The 20,051-nt window shown below is 35.3% G+C and overlaps 1 protein-coding gene across 1 annotated transcript in view; it reads right to left on the bottom strand.

The window, feature by feature from the left end:
- Window positions 1–457: 457 nt before the first annotated feature.
- The window catches only part of Ctsc (cathepsin C), a 36,647-nt gene continuing 17,053 nt past the window's right edge, over window positions 458–20,051 (bottom strand). Inside the window, exons 4-7 of the mRNA XM_003468604.5 lie at window positions 17,607–17,762; window positions 12,004–12,119; window positions 6,532–6,663; window positions 458–5,647 (exon numbers count right to left, since the gene is read on the bottom strand). Of these exons, the coding sequence (XP_003468652.1) occupies window positions 5,145–5,647; window positions 6,532–6,663; window positions 12,004–12,119; window positions 17,607–17,762 (907 nt within the window). The 3' untranslated portion in view covers window positions 458–5,144. The remainder of the gene's footprint in view (window positions 5,648–6,531; window positions 6,664–12,003; window positions 12,120–17,606; window positions 17,763–20,051) is intronic.

Below are 20,051 nucleotides of genomic sequence, written 5' to 3'. Positions count from 1 at the left end.
AAAGTTCAAACTCAAAGTATTGCACCAGATTCACAGGCTTAAACTTAGAAAAGGCGAAATTAGTTACTTATGCTTACTTTCAAATGCAATTGGTAAAAAGTGAACCTTTATAAACTTCTGAAAAGAATAATAAAGCACTGACAAAGGGATGGATTGCATTTCTTCCAAAGAGCAACTTTGTCTTCTGTGGTTTTTGATGTGATAGCATCAAATGGCACAGTCAGGTCTGCTAAGGTTTCAATTATTTCATAATTCAGGCAAATATGCACTTCCAATCAGCTTATAAATCAATAAGGTTGATATAGTACAGCTAGTATTTCATCATGCCCTTTGGCTACCTGACCCATCTCCCATCAAGTTGCCATGCTTCCTGCCAGAGCAGAAGATTCCAATCTATCTGTAGCTCTGTAATTTTGGTTAGGAAATTTTTACTTCGAAAAAATAAACACTTACTAGGTTAAAAGATATAAATATTACAATCATTTTATTGAAAACTATTAAAGCTTCAAAACCACTACACATTGATCGCATGAACATACAGCACTTGCCCGCAGAAAGAAACTAGAATTTCTGAGACCTGAAAAAGGCCTCAGAAATGATTTTCCAGAATAAAGAGAATATATGTTTCAAAGCACTTAGATTTCTTCTTCCATTTTTTTTTCTTAATTGTAGGCACTAAGCACTGTAAAAAGTTCTGGGTATATTGAGGTGTAGATTTACCTTTATTAGCTAGAACTTGGGTATGCCACACTGCCTCTGGTTTATTCTAAGGGCAGAGGTGGACTATAACACCTTTAGGACTTAATGTTGTGTGCCTATCATGTTCTTACCTTATTTTAATGCTATTAAGAATTAGAATAGGAAATTTTTTTTTTTTTTTTGCTAACTTCACTTTAGATAGAATAGGAAATTCAACTGTTAGATTTTTAGATCAGTCTTAACCTATTTCACTTCAATGTTGCAGTGGCTTTACTCTGCCAGGGGCTTATTACTGAAGCTCTTTCCACTCTCAAACTTGATCTTTTTTCCCTGAGTTAGGGGATTAGGGGCTGGCAAAGCTGGTGGTGGAAGCATGTGTGACCTATTAATTGTAGCACCCAAAGAACCAGTGCGTAGAACAGCCCCCATGCCCTGCAACTGGACTTCTCTTGAGAACTTGAGCAGGTTTTTAATAGGATGACCTAGACTCGATGTCAGCCTGAGGCTTGGGATTACAGCACTGCCTGGGGAATCATAAATAGAAGTTCTCATAGGTTTCCTCAAGGCTGGGACAGTATAAAAGGGCACAGATCCCAAGAAGAGATTGCTGTCATGGCTTATCTCATAATAGAGGAAACTGAATCCTCCAGGATGTATTTTTATCTTGCTTTTTCTTCTTTTACTCAGCCCAAGCTGCATAACAGTTTCTCTCCTCTTTTCACTTTTACTTTCTTTTTATTTATTTATTTATTTATTTTACTTTCTTAAATAAACTTTGTCACTGCTTTTTGCTCATCTTGTTCAATTCTTTATTTGAGACAAGAATCTACAGGAGTGGAGAGCAATTCAAACCCAGTAACATTTATTTGGCAAGTCATTTTTAGAAAAAGCTACCAGATAACGTTCCCATTGGTAGCAACAAAATTCCCCAAATCAAAGTAGTCTCCTATTATAGAGTTTGCAAATATTCTTTCCCATGGTTTTTCTTGTGTGAGGCTTTGGTTTCTTCACTTAAAAAGAAATCTCATAAGCCCTCTTGAAGTAGGGTACAAGTAATCTTAAATGTTTTCCCATGGCAGAATATTATTTTACCATTTACATTTAGGGAAAGATAACTTGAGTAGCAGTTAATATTTATACACTCCTACCCCATGCCAACTACTGTTGTGCATAATTTGTATATGTGAAAGTATTTGATCCTTTGAGATTTCTGTGAAGTAGGTATTTACATCCCTTACCATTGAAAGCTCTTTCTGGTCATCATGGTCCTGTAAGTTTATATTTGTAATCTCATGGAAAAGTTATTGGAATTTCAGCAACTTAATTCAGATCTACCACTTCCAATGCAACCCAAGATGAGAATAGAGACATTAAGGCATATTTGTACTTTTGGAGAGCCAAGGGGGTCCCCAGTGCAGGAAGGATGATGGCTAACTAGAACAAAGATCTCGATTCCCAGTGCCAAACCCAGGTTTTATTGATTTGTGAAGAAGGGAGTGGCTTAAGGATGAGTGAGTGTGAGAATGGAGGAAATTATGTGTATACTGTGAGCTGGGCTAGATAAGAGGCCTGAAATCACTTCTGCAATATGAAGAAAGAAGGATATACAGAAAGAGTAATGTGCCTAAGACAGTTCGAGGTAGTATCTAATGTTTTGGGGTTGGTGCTTCACTTCTGAAGTGTAATCTTTTATACCAGGGATAGCAGACAGTGTGGAGCACTGCTCTCCTGCCCAGCTAACACATGTGTGCTTCTTGGAAGCTACAAGTTGGGACAACACTGACCTTCAGCTTTGCTATCTCAGCACCTGGGCTGTACCCATTTGCATCATTTAAAGCCAATTGAAGGGATAATTTAGCCAGTTAATTACATGTCAATACATGGAAGTAGGGCCAGGTCTTGCCAAAATGCAGATACTGCTCTTCTTTGAAGGACAGCCATCCAGATGGCCTTCCACACCTTACTAATTCTATTCAACTCCTAAGTTCAGTGACTGAAAGTCAGATAGAGTTAAGCAATTCTGGATGGCCAGGAAAACTGAAGAACCTAAATCCACTTTAAGGTCCTTACTTAGGATAAGAAAGGCTTGACATTAGCTAGAAAGTAATGTCATTTAAAATTATAAATGCAAATCCATTTGCTTCATTCTTTGCAATTACAAGAGCAGAGAGTCAGAAAATTACAGTTAAGTCATCTATGAGACATCTCCATTATCTGGTAAATAGCATGATACACAGGAGGAAACAGAAAGCACAAGTAGGTTTGGGAAAATGTCTAGAATTTTATGAATAGTGGTCAGAGCCAGAATGTTAGCTGGGCACTATGGTCCAGAGTGCAACTTTACTTTTCTGCTTTGTGGCTTGTCGTGCTATTTATGCAGGCTTCCATGTAGATTTTCTGAGAATGTCTTCAGTGCGGTGAGTCATAGATCTCATCCTATTTTTTCCAGAGCTCAATTTGTCAACATTCTGATTATATTTCAGTTAGTACCGATATAAACAAGTTTTAGATAATGAAACTTGCTTTCTATATAGATCAACAGTCTAACTATATGACTTATGGACCCATCCACTGAAGAACTGTCTTAATGAATACAGTGGAAAAAAGTAAGTGATATGCTTTATAGGAAAAGCTGTCTCCTTCTTCACTTATGCAGGTATTGTAATTTGAGTTCTTGGTCTTGGAACTCCTTTTGTAATCTCTGAAAATTTAGAGCATCTTCCAATCACTGCTTGTTCTCAACTCATCATGTTTTTTTTTTTTTAACAACTGGTTATCAAAGCTAGTTAGGTTTACACCTATATTTAACCTCCCAAAATTTCCTAAAGCATTTAATAACTAATGTTAATGATAATTTTTCTTTAGAATACAGGCAGCACACTCATCAATCATGCAAAAGTACAGCTTCTCTGCATTTAAATGAGTTGCTCTGATACAAGTTTGCTAACTGCTGTCCAACTAGTCAACTAGAAGATAAGCTCATGCCTACATCTACATCTTATTTATGAATGTGACCGGCAGTATCTTTATAAATTTTAGTGAAAAATAACATGCCTGATTCCAAGTCTATTTACACTTTCACATCGCAGCAGGTCTAGACACACACACACACACACACGAACGCACGCACGCACACATGCACGCACATGCTCTTGCACAGGAACTAAAATTACATTTAAACAGTAACAGTAACAGTGTTGAGGCCTCCCAGTGGTAAGAGCCATTGCTATACCTCTAATTACAGTGTTTGCTTCTTTGTCAGCATGTAGTGAAAGTTCAAAAGCATGTGGCAGATGCCACAATGCCCGAGAAGCCACACTAAACACAGTGCACAGTCTTGGAGTGGGACTTCAGGGACAGCAAAAAATGTAATTTTAGGGGAAAAAAAATACATGAGGCTTTAGACTAACCTAAGAGACATAAGATACCACAGTGAAATTTCCAAGCATGCAGCCACTGTGCCTGGTGATTATAGATGTTCAGCTGAGAAGTGCTTTAAGGCAGCCTAGGATAGCTGCATTTGGAGATTTAATCATGATTCCATCGCTCACCAGCTGTGTGACCTAGGAGGCAGCACTTGCCCTTTTCTAAGCTGTGGTCTCTTTATTTGTTCAGAGAGGAGGTGAGAGAGTATGATCTTTCTGGTCCTTTGAGATACAAAGAACTTTTTGTATTTTAGAGCACTACTTACCTTGTCTGACAGATGTTTCTGAGCACAGAGGTTTCAAACCATTGCAAAATACCCTTGGAGATTCCAAAAAGGGATCTAAATCTAAGTCAGTATTTTCCTTATTAAACAACATTGTTCGCCAATGAATGCTCATTAACCATGTGTAAAACATATACCATAAGAAACAGTTTAACCAATGCACAATTTTCATCAACATTTCTTTTTACCCCCTCTATGGGCTTAGGCCTATCAAATATACAAGGAAGACTGTAGAGTTTCTAAGCAATCTCAGAAACGTTAATGGTCTTATATTCTTAATTAAGATAATCTCAAGTGTTTTTCCTTAAGAAATATTTTCTTACGTAACATAAGTAGATCTGACTGAAGGAGTCAATGGTAAAAAGTCTCTTAAGCCTCGTCAATAGAAATGCTGTAACAGATATCTCTTGCTCATTTATAAAAGCTTTAAAAACTTGTGCTATCACATAAAATGTAAAAATATAACATCTGTATATATTACAAATGATTAGTAAAACTATTAGCTGACAGTTTAAACATCATTCTCAAAAATCTTACTTCACTGAGTACTTGGAGAACATCAGGCTGGTGGTTGATAGAATTTTAAAGATCAAGTTTGTTTTTAATTTTAAAGGCAAAAGCTTCATAGAAATTTATTTGTGCACTTGTGAAATTACTCATAAACATCGGGAATCTGTGAATCAGTCAATCCCTTTCATGACTGATGATGATCCCGTAAACTGCTGGGAAGTGTACCCTACAGCTTAGGGATTGGTGTGGCAGCCATTGCTATGCTTTCAATTGCACACTCATCGGTACCTCTGAGGATCCGGAAGTAACCGTCCTCACCCCAGCCTGTGCCCCAGCTGTTTTTCACAATCCAGTAATCCCTCCCACTGACTGGGTCTGTGCCATAGCCCACAAGCAGAACAGCATGATTCGTCAGCTCAAAGGGGTTGAAAGGGTCTCTCAGCCCAGTGCGGTGGTAGATGCCTTTGTGGTAGTGTAGAAAATCATCATAGACTTCAAAAGCAACCGCCATAGGCCCATGCTGAACCAGCTCCAACTTCATCAGGGCTTCATTGCAGCCCCCATAAAAACCTCCCACGTAGTGGTACTCAGAGGTGTAATAACGCACACAGTCCTTTTTCACTTTGCAAGGAACATCAATGCCTTTGTAGGGAAAGCAGGATTCTTCCACCAACCCAAAATCTTGGGCGTACTTCCCTGCGATGAGGTATGGGAAACCACCTTCACAACCTGAATATGAAGAAATATGAAATGGCTTATTAAAAAAGAGCACATCAGAAATTGTACCACTTCCTACTTGTTTTCTTCTCTGTTACATTACTTTTTATTTGTTACCCTGAAAAAGTGTTTTTAGCTTACATGCCACTTCATTCATCCATCTATTTGCCATCCAGCTAACCATCCTTTCACCTTTTCTAGGTAATAGATATTTATTTAGCATCTAAGTTTTTAAGGATGAGCATAGCAGGCATGTGACTGGTTTTTGGTAAGTATCAGAAAGAATGAAAGGCTCACTGACAAATAATCTTTTGACAGGGGTTTCACTGCAGAGCCAGGAAACTTTTCAGTGGCCAAATTTAGGGTTCAAAATGGAAACTCTGAAATAGCAACGTTTCTCTCTAAATTAGCTAGATAAATATGGCTGGTCTTCCTACATACATATGGTGGTTCTGGAAGCCTAATTACAGAATTTAACAAATAAACCAGTATTAGTATGGTTATAATAAGAATTAGGTTTTAGAATACAAGCTTGCTGCAAACCAAAACTCTAATGCTTATAAGCTGAATCACTATCAAAACATTATAAATCTTCTCCTGCCCATTCTCTACCTATGGATGGGGACAATACCTTCTTCTCATGGATTTGAGCACTATTAGATCAATATGTAAGAGGCAGTACTCACTTAATGTATAACTACAGACATTTTGCTGGATGATGCAATAAATTCCAGGAGAAACCATCCATCAGCAAGTGACAAGGCCAGATTTGCAATGCAGCTAGTTTTTCTACTGCAGAAACTGCTTTCTTTACTGCAGCATCATTTTGCCTTCATTAGTGACAGCCAGCTACATAGAGATAAATAGTTCATGAAATAATGCTGAATAATGCTTACCTTGAGCATACTGGCTACATGATACAATCTCTTGAGGACTCAAGATAGGGGTCTGAGTGTTGTTGGTTAATATACGAATTCTTGCTTCTAACATACCCACAGAAGCAAATGAGTAGCAGCTTCCACAAGATCCTGGAGATGGAAAAGAAATACAGATATATTCTAAGAGATATCTGATAAACCATACAAAAACCTGGATATGATGCACCATATATTCAATGTTCTTGTTCACAAGGTTGATCACAATAAGCAATAGAAGATTCAATAACAAATACTATGTCTGAGATCCACTTGACAATATTCTTAGTGATGACGAAAAGTTTATGTCTACAAAACCTAAGCCATCAGATTGAAAAGAAGCTGTGGACAGATACATGTGAGCTGAACTACTAAATATCTCTAATGCAGTGGAATATTTATATACCCCAAAATCCCAACCCCAATGTTGTAGTATTAGGAAATGGATGAATAGAATTAGTGCTCATAAAAGAACTTCCAGAAAGATATCTCATCCCTTCCAGTACATGAGGTCACAATAAAAGGCAGTCTAAAGAGACTGGAAAGATGCATTATCACCAGATATTAAGAACTTTCTGGTACCTTGATCTTGAAAAATCTACCTTCCCAAAATATGAGAAATAAATTTCTATTGTTTCTATTTACCACTCTGTTTGTTATTTTCCTAAATGTAGCAACTTTAACAGACTGAGCCAAGCAGCATTTTTAAAGTATATTGGGTATACTGAGAATGGCACAGGTGTGGGTATATTTTGGAGCACTAGATTTAACCTGCATGGAGGAGACAGATACAAGACAGCTTAAGGAAGGTAAAACAGAAATTATACTGATGAATATCATATGTAAGGTAGGCTGTGAGAAGACAGACAGTCATAAGAAGATGAAAAGTAGCTGGGGGAGAAGAGAAGTCTACCTATCGTAACACCTCCCTCTGCTACCTGAAGGACAACATCAAGTAACTGCTAGGAAAATAGTTGCATTCAAGAAAATGAAAAACTGTTGTATCGTGAGATAATGTACATGAATTATTTTGTTTCAAAATATTTGCATAAAGGAAATAGATATGAGAAAATATAGGCAACAAAACTGAGATTTGACTTGGTAACAGATTTTTGAAAGAAATGAACACAGAATTTTAACATTATTGTTTAATATCTATTATTTCACATTCTATTATTTTACTTCTGCTTCTGGCATGGGCACAAAATCTACATGGAAAGATGCTTATATTAAATTCAGATCCAACTCTACATACATAGTATGTTATTAAATTTATTATTTATTATTTGAATAATTTGAATGGTGAATGTCCCCTTATGAATTGCCTTATGAACAGTCAATTATATAAGTCAAATTATTCATTCTATGTAAAAAGAAGTAAGTACTTTTAGTAAACCTCAACTTAATGATTTAGCAACTACCTTTTTTAGAGAGAAAAGTACTCAAAGATATTATGCATTTGAAAAATTACTCAGGATCCTTTTTTTCTCTTCTCCAAATAATGATTTGTATCCCTCAGGGGCAAAGGAAAGCTAGGCTATTCTGTGCTTAGCCATTAACACTCAAAACACTATTTGAAATACTTAAATTGTTTTTCCTCAAAATAAATTGTGCATTGTCTTCAGTGTTCAAAGGGAATATGCTTTATTTGTCTTGCTGCCTGACACAATGAAAAAACAATTCTTGTTTGTGGGAAGGAGTCAAGGAATGAATAATACATACATATTTATACCCAGGAAATAAACTAAATTAAAAAGAAACTTATTTTTAAAAGTTCTGTTTTCACATTAAATGCTATCATTCCTGATGCCCCTTAAATTCTCTCTAAAAACAATCTCAAACTTGTTCATATCATGTCTTCTTTTTGTTGTTGAGAGGTCATCTCAATCATGAAGATTAGAAGAGAAACCTTCATAAAGGTGCCCTGAAATCCATTTACAATGCAACCTAATCACTTGATAGTGTGTCACTGAGGCACCGAGAGAAGTGATTTCAAGATCACAGAGCTAATAACAGATGGCAAATGCTGGGAGCCTTATTGTTTCCTACTGCAGGATTAAAGTCCTTTTCAGTTTATGTCTGTATTTACTTTAAAGCATTTTCAGATTTCCTTCCATATCATGTAATCGTTGAATAGAAGAAATATTTTGTTTTTCAAACAATTCAGATTACGCTACATTTTAGGACCTCACTTACAATGTCAGAGAGCTAAATGTGGGTACAACCCAAAGCTCCAACCAAAGCCATTGTTCCTCTCCATGAGAAACCAAAGTCTTAGGCACACATACAGACTCTCATTCCAAGAGAGTTTGGAAAGGGTCACATTTGGCAATCCTGCTTTCTCAGCCCATAGCAGCCATGGAAATAATCTTTCTCAGTGTGAATCATTAAGCCCTCATTATCTGGTCATCTGAACACTATGGAAGGGACAGGTCACAAGTACATTCAAGGGTTCAGAATGTTCTTTGTTAACACAGAAATCATAGGAATGGAAAAGAAGATAACCATTTTTAAGCAGAAGGCCACCTGTCAAGGTCCTTAGTGCCTCATTTTAAAGGCACTTGGCTAGGAGCATTATCAGCTGGATGTGGGGGCACACATACCTAGTCTGTAATCCCAACCCTCTGAGAAGGCAGTGTACTGGGTATCACCAGCTCATGGCCCAGCCAGAACAGAGTGAGACCTAGTTTCAAAAATGCAAAACAAAATCACTTCCCCAGAAACAAAGAGAAAGCAGTATTATCCATTAAGAAGATTAGAATTTAACAAAAAAAACATGGATGCACATTCTCTTTTCCTTCTCCTGTTCGGTTTCACTGTGTGACCCAGGGCAAGTCATGTGACTATTGAAAATCTTTCTCTCTCTCTCTCTCTCTCTCTCTCTCTCTCTCTTTTAATCTTGTGTTTAGGATGGATCAGATGGAGCAGATAATTGAAAATTCCTTCCTTTCTACTCAAACAGTATTTAACACCAAAAGTTAAATGGGTCAGATTTTAAATATTAGGAAAACATGCTGCATTTCCTAGTTAATATAATCCATTGCAACCACTCCTGTCTCTCACACACAACAATCAGTAAAGACAGCACAGTGAGAGAACAAAGTTTATCTCATCCAGTCCCTCCCATGCCACTAAGTATATTAACAAAGGTTGTTCTTAAAGCTGTTTTCAGGTACAAAGATAAAAGCTCATGTGTCCTTCTAATATTTTTTTTTTCTTCATTTTGATTTGTACTTTAGAGAGAAGCTGTATATTCCCTGTGGCTACCTGAGAATTCTGGATTATATAGAACACTGGCACTGTTAAAATTAGTGGAAATTTTCAAATAGTGCAATTTGTAGGAAGAAAAAGTAAGTATCCTCTCCTAACCTACAGTCCAAAAAGAAAGAAAGAAAGAAGAAAGAAAGTAGACAGAGAAATTTTAAGTACTGTTTCCTCAGGTTTTTGACATGATACTACAATTCAATCAATTAATCCATCAAAGCTTTCTGTTTTGAAATTGCCATTTGTTTGAACAAAGCATATTTATAACACTCTAAGAATTGGGAGCATTAGAAACTATAATAGATTTTACCATGTTAAAAAAAAATCCAATGCTAAACACTTCTACTTTAGTAAGTCTAATTTCCTTCTCTAAATTATTGCCTAAATCATTTGTCAATCCCTCTTTTGGGAAGAGAATAGAATTATACTTTTCTTCTAACTTGTCTTATTTGCTCTCACTGAATTTTAAAAATTTCATTTAAGAAGTTACCACATTGTATTTTGCTGTTTTATTTGCAAATCTTGCTAAATTACAAATTTCTAGGACAATGACTGTACCATATTAATCTTTATACTCTCTGCCATTATAAAAACATCCTGAATTAGATTAAATGCTCTATAAAAACATCCTGACTTAGATTAAGTGTTCTATAAACAACCAAAAAAAGGAAAAATATATCATCAGTAACTCCCATTATGGAGCACTAAAAACATGCCAGACATGATCTTAATCACTTACTTACTCCTCCCAAGTAAACATGGTGGATCTGGTCGATGACGTAGTGGACTTTAGTCTTCTCTTAACACCAGCCCTTTGTTTTCACTGTCTCTTTATTTCTCAATAACATGAAAAATTTTGTCATTTCTAATCTCACCTTTCCAGAGCTATCTCCAACTACTAGAGAAAGGGGAAGTCATTTCAGGACCTACAATTTCTCTACAGCTGATGAGTTCTAGAAAAACTGTTAGAAAGGCAAAAGAATGACATAGTTGGTGTCAGTGGAAGGGCAAGAGACTGCAGACTGGCTAGTATACTTGCTTACAGTGCCACACCCAGAACCCACAAGAACTAGATCTTAAAGGAACAGGTGATAAAAGCTATGAAGTACCACAGATCGATTTTGGATAAATTTTTAGGAAACAAGATAAATAGTTAATCTTTTGGTATTACAAACCTACAATCCTTCCAAAATACACTAGAGTTTCCCTACAGCAAATGCTATACAACTTTTTTTTTTTTCCACTAGAAATATAACAAGCATGTAAACTATTCTCTTTAGACTGACTTAAAAAAACAAACCTGAATATAGGTTGAGTATTCCTTATTCCAAATGTGTAGGACTAGACATATTTCAGATTTTGGAGTTATTAGGTTTTGGATATGTGCATAGACTTTTACAACTGAGTATCACTAATTAAAAAATCAGAAATCCAAATCCTAAAACTTTTTTGAGATGACACTTCAGAATAACACAAATGATTCTCCAAGTAATTGTTGGCTTAAACTAATTTGATAACAAGTGAGAGTAAAAGAAGAAAGAAGTTCAAGTCATATTATATCAAGTTTTTGAAAATGATAAAATTCAATTATGTAGCAATCTTGAACTTTGCTTCTAGGTCATTAAGCAACTGATGTAATACTATTAGGTAAATATTCTGTTATAAAATGAATTAAAATGTTCCTACAAAGCTCTAAAGCAGTATAAAAATTTAAGCATGTATTTTCTGGGCTCATACAATAATTAAAAATCAAATGATGGGGAATGAGAAGGTCAAATGGCAAAGAAGGATTTTTAGCAAACCACCTGCAGCAAAAAGGACTAATTTTAATCATTACTATATACAATTCTTTGCGTCCACAGCAGCCTCTCCTACTAACAGGGCAAATGAGCTTGATTTCTTTATCAGTCAGGCTGCTGCCACTTACCTGAAACATGTATTGAGAAGGAGGTTTAAGAAATGCTGAGCTCAAGTGGAAAGCTTATCTATTACTCAAGGTTGTCAATGGATATAAGAGGAAGGAATGAGAATTCATAGGGCATATGTTTTCCATGTCTGTATTAAAATGAGTCATATCCATTTAATTTCAATAAGTCAAAAACCAACCTGCAGGCTATTACATAACAAATATTGAATCGTTAAGAATAAATTAATAAAACTTCAAACATTATTATTACTATTATTCTTTACCTTGGTTTCGAACAGGTGTAACAAAATTGATACCATTAACATTTCTCCAGTCCCAAGATGCTGGCAATTGTAAAATCTTTCGCTGAATTTCAGCAGTCAGTGGTACAGGTTTGGGCCTAGGATGGAAAGATATATTTCACATCAATATATACTTTTCCCTTTGAGAGTGGTTTTCTAATCTCTAGTCTTACAATTTCAATGTTGGTCTACTTAGCATCCATGTTCAGGTCCCCAAAGCACTAACAGCCTTGTCCCAAGCATGTTTCAATGTGTCTGTTATGGTTTGTGTCTAGATGTCCCTGCAAAGTCTCATGAGGTCATGGGAGGTGGACTTTTTGGAAGCAGTGGAATCTAGAATATGTGTGGTTTATTATTGTCTAGTGCAAGGACAGGTTGTGTGAGTCTACACTTGCCCACCTGTGTACACTATAAAGAAGGAAAAGAGGTTTGCTCCTCCTTTTTGGCTCTTGTTGCTTTTGCTGTCTTCTGCTGCCATGAACTGCACCATGCCACCCTGCCTTGGAGCCAGTCAATTATGAACTGATAACTCCACAAACTGTAAGCTAAATAAACTTTTACTTCCTTAATTTTGGTGTCAAAAGTCTTTTACGCCATCAATGAAAGAAAAGTAACTAAGACAGTGTCTACTACAAAATAAGAGTTTCTGTTAATCATTTCATTTTTTAATATCTAGTCACTTTTTTTGCAAAATGACACTGGTTTTATCACTGTGATGGAATTTTCCATAGGCATGAATAGCTGAATTTTCTTTCTTTTTTTTTTTTTTGTGCACCATTTTATTTTTTTGATTTTTTAAAAGAGAATAAAACAAAAGAGAACAGAACAAAACAAATCAGAAAAAACAATGCAAGCAACACAGCACTTCATGACAAGACAACCAGATATCAATGGTAGCTACTGTAATGTCTCTTTTCTTTGAAATAGTTGAGTATACCTTCACACACAATAGTATCAAATATAACAAAATAGTATGAAATCATTCAAGAGAATGAAAGTATTACAGGACATCCAACACCAAATAACTGATAATGAACAATGGCTATTATAGTATCTCATTTTCCTTAAAAATTTGTTTATACTATCATACATATTAAAATTCAGTCAGACACAGCAGGATAAAACCAATGGAAGCGGAAGAATAAAAGCATGGTAAACTTCAAAGCAAGATGATATTAAATCAGCAATGGCTGCCATAATGTATTGTTTTCTTCAAAGTAGCTGTTCATACCATCATACATAATAAAATCAAAACAGAATAAAACCATTCCAACCAATGAATGAAAATATTATAATACTTCAAAGCAACATAATGGGGAGCCATGATTACCACAAAATCTTATGTATTTTTACCATTTTTTACACTAGAGAGACGATATGGTATTTATATATGTGAGTTTGATTTATTTCACTTATGAGTATGGTCTCAAGTTGCATCCATTTATTTATAAATATCTCAATGTGATCATTCTTTATAGCTGAGTAGTATTCCATTATATAAAAATATCACATCTTTTTTATCCATTCCTCAGTTGATAGACACTTAGGTTGTTTCCAAGATCTGGCTATTACTAATTGTGCTGCTATAAACATGGGTCTACATATATCACTGTGGTATGATGTTTTCAGTTCTTCTGGGAATATGCCCAGAAGTGGAATAGCTGGGTCAAATGGGACCTCCAATCCCAGGTTTTTGAGAAATCTCCAGACTGACCTCCATAGTGGTTGCACCAGTTTGCACTGCCACCAACAGTGCAGAAGAGTTCCTTTTTCCCCACAACCTCTTAGTATTTGTTGTTGGTAGTTTTCTTGATCCTGATCATTTCTTCTGGAGTGAAATGGAATCTCAGTGTGGTTTTAATTTGCATTTCTCTAATGACCAATGATGCTGAACATTTTATCATGTATTTATTTGCCATTTGTATTTCTTCATCTGAAACTGTGTTCATCTCAGATCCCATTTTTGGATTGGGTCTTTGAATTTTGGGGTCTGATTTTTTTTCAATTCTTTATATGTTTTGGACAGAAGTCCTTTATCTGAGGGACAGTTCACTAAAAATTTTTCCCCAATTTGTGGGTTTTCTTTTCACTATGCTGGAGATTTCTTTCAACATGCAGAAACTCTTTTATAAGACATGATCTGTGAAGTATTTCCTGTGTGGTTTGATTCTTGTTCATGAATCACTGATTCTGTTATTGATTCTGTGAAGTATTTCCTGTGTGGTTTGATTTTTGTTCATGAATTCTCTACCTACCCCTATGTCTTCAAGATTTTTATCTTCCAACAGATTTAGTGTTTGTTTTAATATTTAGACCTTTGATCCACTTAGACTTTAGTTTAGTACACGGTGATAGGCATGGGTCTAGTTTTAGGCGTAGGGAGAGCCAATTGAATAGCTGCACTTTCTTATTTGCTGTTGTTAGACTTGAAAGGAGGTAGGAGCTGCTAAGGATGGCATATAAAGGAGTACAAAGAAAATGCAAGACTTGCAGAAGTTTGACTCAAAAGACAATGGGTTGGTTATAGAAGTAAAGTTGACAAAGAAAAGCAAAAGTCAAAGTGTAGGGTAAGCAGGCCTGCTCCATAAATTACAGCTAAAATTGTTTCATCGTTATAGAACCACACGTTGTATGACACAGCTGAAAATAATAGACACAAAGGAGAGTTGCCTGGGCTCGTGAATAAAAGGTCTTCATTTCTGGAAACATGAAAATTATCCTACAAGCATCTCTGTATTTAGACTTACAACACACATACCCTCACCACGTGCACATACTCATAAACATGAACATACACAAGTGCAGAGCGCTCCAGTTCCTGACTTCTTGGGGTTTCTGTCAGCCAAATGCCAGCAGCACTGCACCTCTGTGCGGCTGCCCCTTTGATCTAAAATTGCTGCTGTCCTGTTTTTGCACTCTCAGAGTTTTCTGCAACTTCTCGTTTTAAAAACTGCTCACATAGCAGCCTCAATCAACCAGCACCCAAACTCTCTCTCTTCCTCCCTTCCTTCTTCTTTCTTTTCCCTCTTTTAATTCATTTGTTAGGACACTGCTTTTATACTTTGGTAAAATTTATTTATTTTCGTCAGTGTAAAGTATTTGAATTTCTTACTTTACTTGGTACTGTCATATCACACTGTTCTAACCTTTCCAGAGGTACACAGTGGGGTTTTTACTAAGGTTCCAATTTACTCAATGGAAAAGTTTTCTGGTGAACTACTTTAGGCCCTCAGCACCTATTTTCCAGTGATCCCCTCTTACAGAAAGGACATATGTTGAAATTACGACATGATATAGGAGAGATGAAACAAAAACAAATAACATTCAAATTAAATCAAGAGTAGTGCAATCTTTATAAATGTAGTAAGCATAGACTTACTTACTACATAAAAATATTAATTATTCAAATAAATTAAAATATTAAATAAGTTGAGAATATTTGTTTGAACTTCTATGACACAGAGATAAACATAAGGTAATCTTTGCCCACGTGGAAGATAATGTTAACACGCACAAAGCACACAAAAATTATTTTAACAAATATTGCCATCAATACACACATACCAAAAAAATCCAAAACAAAAACCCAGCATGACAAGGAAGGCTTTCTGGGGTGAAAATGAAGAAATCAAAGAAGAGTTTAGGGAATGCTGAAGTGATAACTAAAGCATTTTTAAGGATAATGTACATTACTGGCTCTTTATGATTTATTTCTAGATTCCTTAGGAATCTGGTAAAAATTCTGGACTCAACAAGACATCTATAAACAACAAACTTTATTAGTTTGAGCAGCGTGAATTATTTGCTCCTAAATCTCAGATAAAAAATATAAATTGAAACAGAAATAATCTTTGAGAGTGTCTGTTACATCACTTGATTTACAGCAGAAGTGATTAGGTATAAACATTACTGAAAATCAGGCAGCCAGATTATACTATTTCTGTCATCACCTCACTCCGTCTTATTTTAAACTTTCTACAGAACTTGTGAGTAAAAGCAGCCCTTCACAAACCTAACCATTTTCTGAAACAAAGGTGATAGACAGAAAGCCTAACAAAGCACTGAAGAATTGCTCAGAAACATGACACATGGTGAGGCTGTTGTGTCTAAGGCTCAGGTCTTCCAGGTAGAAGACAGTATTGTAGACTCAAATGCTAATACACACACTGTTCTCGCCTTCTAGGGGTTCCTTTGGGGTTTTATTGTTAATTAGGTCTCAAATGCCCACTTCTATCACGTACATTAGCACTCCATTAAGAAGGGGTTATGATATGTGCTTTTCCTGAAATTTGAGTAACTAGAGTATCTCCTAGAGTAGCCTTTCCCTACACTATGCTTTGAGAAATATCATGGAAGATTCTTTTATGAAAGGTGAAGAAACATGTGAAGATACTCATTTTTGCATAAGAATATCATGAAATATCTGCAGATATAAGGCTACTGATGTATTTTAGTTATGTGAGCAATCAATCTGTAGTCTGTTTCATTAATAATCATTTGGACCATGAATTCTTCATAGCTATTAGGGAATTAACCATCGCACCTTCTCAGAACTAAATAATATTTCAAAATATAAAGGTAAAATAAACTACTTAGTTAATTGATTCTCATTTGCTTTCTATCCTTTCAGTTTTTTCCTTCTTTCCTTTACTCATATTTTCAATATTTCCTGAAACAAGTTATGGTATTATAAGAAATCCTCAGCCACCTAAAGAATGTTAAAGCACTTTGCACAAATCCTTTGTAGTCCCAGTCACAGTCACAATTATTTTGAAAAATAATTTTTAAATTCATTCAGATTCCTGGCTGAACATATTCAAAATGTTATGACATAATTTCCCAAAAGAAGAAACACAAAATGGGGTATGCGGGCTAAAGACAGGAAATACCACTGATGGCTGAAGGGACTGGAGGACGTTAATAAATAAGGACTTCTTGTTTGCTTTGTTTTGCTACAAGACCTCACAGCACTCAGATTTCAGATATCTACCAGTGTCAAATTTGACAGTTAATAACACAGAAAACTGTTTCATCTAAAGGAAAGGGAGTAGATGTATGAGGTAAAATGCAAAGGAAGTTTTTGTAAACAATGTGTCACACTGTATAAAAGCAGGTCAAGGAAGTGACTATAGCTATAGTCATATTTTGATGACTTTAAATACCTGGATACATTTATTCATCAGTTAATGGGCATCAACAGTCATAGCTGAGCACAGTAAAATCAAATTGTTGCTGTTTTATAGAATGGATGAAAATGAGGACAGGGAGCAGAAGAGACCAAAGACATACAGAGAAATAGGAGGCAGGATGCCAGTTACACTAGAGAAGAGAGATTACAAACCCTCAGCCAGATTGTAGAAAATGGGGAGGGAGCAATGAATACAACACACACTATGAACATAAAACCCAAGATCATGACTTGTAAATATAAATAGGACTAGTATATAGGGGAGAGGAGAAAGTCGAAAATATAAAATGTTTACGGCCAATAAAGTAGTGGACTCATCTGGGAGGACTGGGCTGTCTAGGAGGACAGGATTCAACATCAGTAGTTTTACTAGTGAGAAACAGATGTATTTTATTACCTTGGTACTAGCTGATTGAAGCCACCACGTCTTCTAATCATCTCTTTCAATGTAAGAGTCTCGTACTCCATGTATGTAGTTGCAGTCCAAGACTTCTGGATAGCATTGATGGCCTTCACAAAATTGTGATCATATTTGTAAAGCTTATTAGAATACCTGCCAAGAAAGTGATAAAGCTTCAGCTATAACCTTTACCGATCCAAACAGACCCAGTTAAGACTGATACTTAACCTGCATGTCTAAGTGGCTATTGGAATTAGTCTTCCTGGAAGACAAATTGGCAACATGTATCAACGTCCTAAAATCATAGTATCTTCTTTGAAAGTTCAAGGTAACTAAAATGGAATATGTAATGATGTTGAACAAAATACTTTTATAGTAGTGATAGACTATAAACAACCTAAACAAATCTTTTAGGATAAAGGACTCATTAAAATAAAAAGGAGTAATTATTTAACTGTATATTTTATTCAATAAAATTATCTACAAAATCATTCAGGGATATGAAAAGAGCCCATATAACATTAATTTTTAAGAATCCAACCAATAAGGTTTATATAAAATTAATTTTATAACCACACACATATATATGTGTGTGTGTATTATATATATATGTATATATATATATATATATATATATATATATATATATATAATGCCAATTATGATTCTTTCTGGGTAGTGCTGTTTAAATATTGCTTTCCACCATTGTAGTTTCTATAAATACCTTCATAATCTTCAAAATTATGAAGAAAAAAGAGGAAGATGAGAAACTATATATAGTTTATATATATATTAAGTATGTAATACATATATGTATTACATATACATTTGTAACCTGACAAAGTGAGCCTTACATCATGCCTCTGTGAGAGTTCAAAACTTGAATGTTCACAAATTGTGCATTTGATGTACCATGCAATATTATAATTACATTATTTATAAAACATTGTTCCATATGTGTATTTTATGTCTTTATTAAAAATGTGCTTCTTAAACTAATATCAGCAGTACCTGGAATCTCTTAAAAATGCAAATTCTACCCAAACTAGATAACTAAATCAGAATCTATATTTAATAAGTTCTCAAGGTGATTCACAGTAATATTAAAATTTAAGAAGCACTGACTTACCTTACACCAAATGCTTGCATACAGACATTAAGAAAAAAAAAAAGAAATCTGATTCAGAAATCATATTTACAAAATAAAAATAGAGTTGACAGTTCACTTACTGCAAACATTTAACAAAACTATGTGTCAGGTTCTAGGAGTTACAGAATTCACTATATTATTCCTATTTGAAAACTGTAGTTTGAGTATGATTCATTACTGAAGACTTCCATGAGCATTCAATTCTACACATTCTTCTACTGAGTAACATTTTAGGTACACTGTAAACTTCTCTTTCTCTTTGAAGTACCATATTGGTAGAGACAAGGTTTCAATAAACTTAAGGAAATGGAGAGCTCTGAAAATAAGAAAAACTGTGCAACCACGCAACTTTTTAATGTTGCAATCAAAATTCTTTCCCAATTGTTGCAAATATGAAAGCAAAGTGGTTTCTTTATTAAATACATTGTAAGACTGCCTGTGCCATACTTCTGAAAATATTGACACAGTAACATAAACAAGCTATATTTGTTTCTTTGGGTACAAGAGTAAATTTTAAATTTTAAGTAAAATATTTCTGGAAACTTTTTCAGTGCAGAGTTACTTTTTCACTAATTGTAAGTATTTAAGAACCCTAACTAGCCTTACCTGTGTTGCTTAATCATAACAGCCAGCTATGGATATGGCTCAGCAGCACAAGTACCTGCCTGGTAAGCTCAAGGTCCTGGGTTCGATTGTGAGTACCAAAGAAAAGATAAATAAGGGCTGGACATATATAGCTTAGCTGCACAAGCTTCCCGGAAAGCTGGAGGTCCTGAATTTGATTTCTGGTACCAATAAATTAACATCTCGTACAACCTCATATATTGATATGTGCATTACAATAATGACAGGATGTCATCTGAGGTCTTAATGATTATTTTTTGTGTTTAAGATTCGAGATTCTTTTTTAAATGTATCCTGATATACGATGGCAGATCATTAAGACAAAAAGAGATCTTGAAAGTGATTTAGTCCTAACTGCTCATTTTATGGGTGAGTTTTGAGCACTCTAGTGGGGAGCTTCTTCAGTAAGTGAGACAATGTTGGAAACATAAAGCACCACAATAACTAACGTAACTAAATGATAAGGTAACAAGTAAACCACTTAGTAGGAAATATGCAGCTAAGGGACCAAGCCAAACAAAGCTATTTAAACCTAAACTCAAAACAAAAGGACTGAAATACTCTAAAAAGATGTCAGCACTTTCAGAGATGAATGTGATTCACCTCTTTAAGCCTCTCTTTCCTCATCTCTCTGGCTGCAAGCCAGTGTTGCCTGGTTTTGAGAGACT

This window comes from Cavia porcellus, unplaced genomic scaffold (assembly GCF_034190915.1).
Source record: "Cavia porcellus strain 051 isolate PalLab524CR breed Dunkin Hartley unplaced genomic scaffold, mCavPor4.1 scaffold_9, whole genome shotgun sequence".
Classification (NCBI taxonomy): Eukaryota; Metazoa; Chordata; class Mammalia; order Rodentia; family Caviidae; genus Cavia; species Cavia porcellus.
This window is presented reverse-complemented; position numbering and strand designations above follow the sequence as displayed.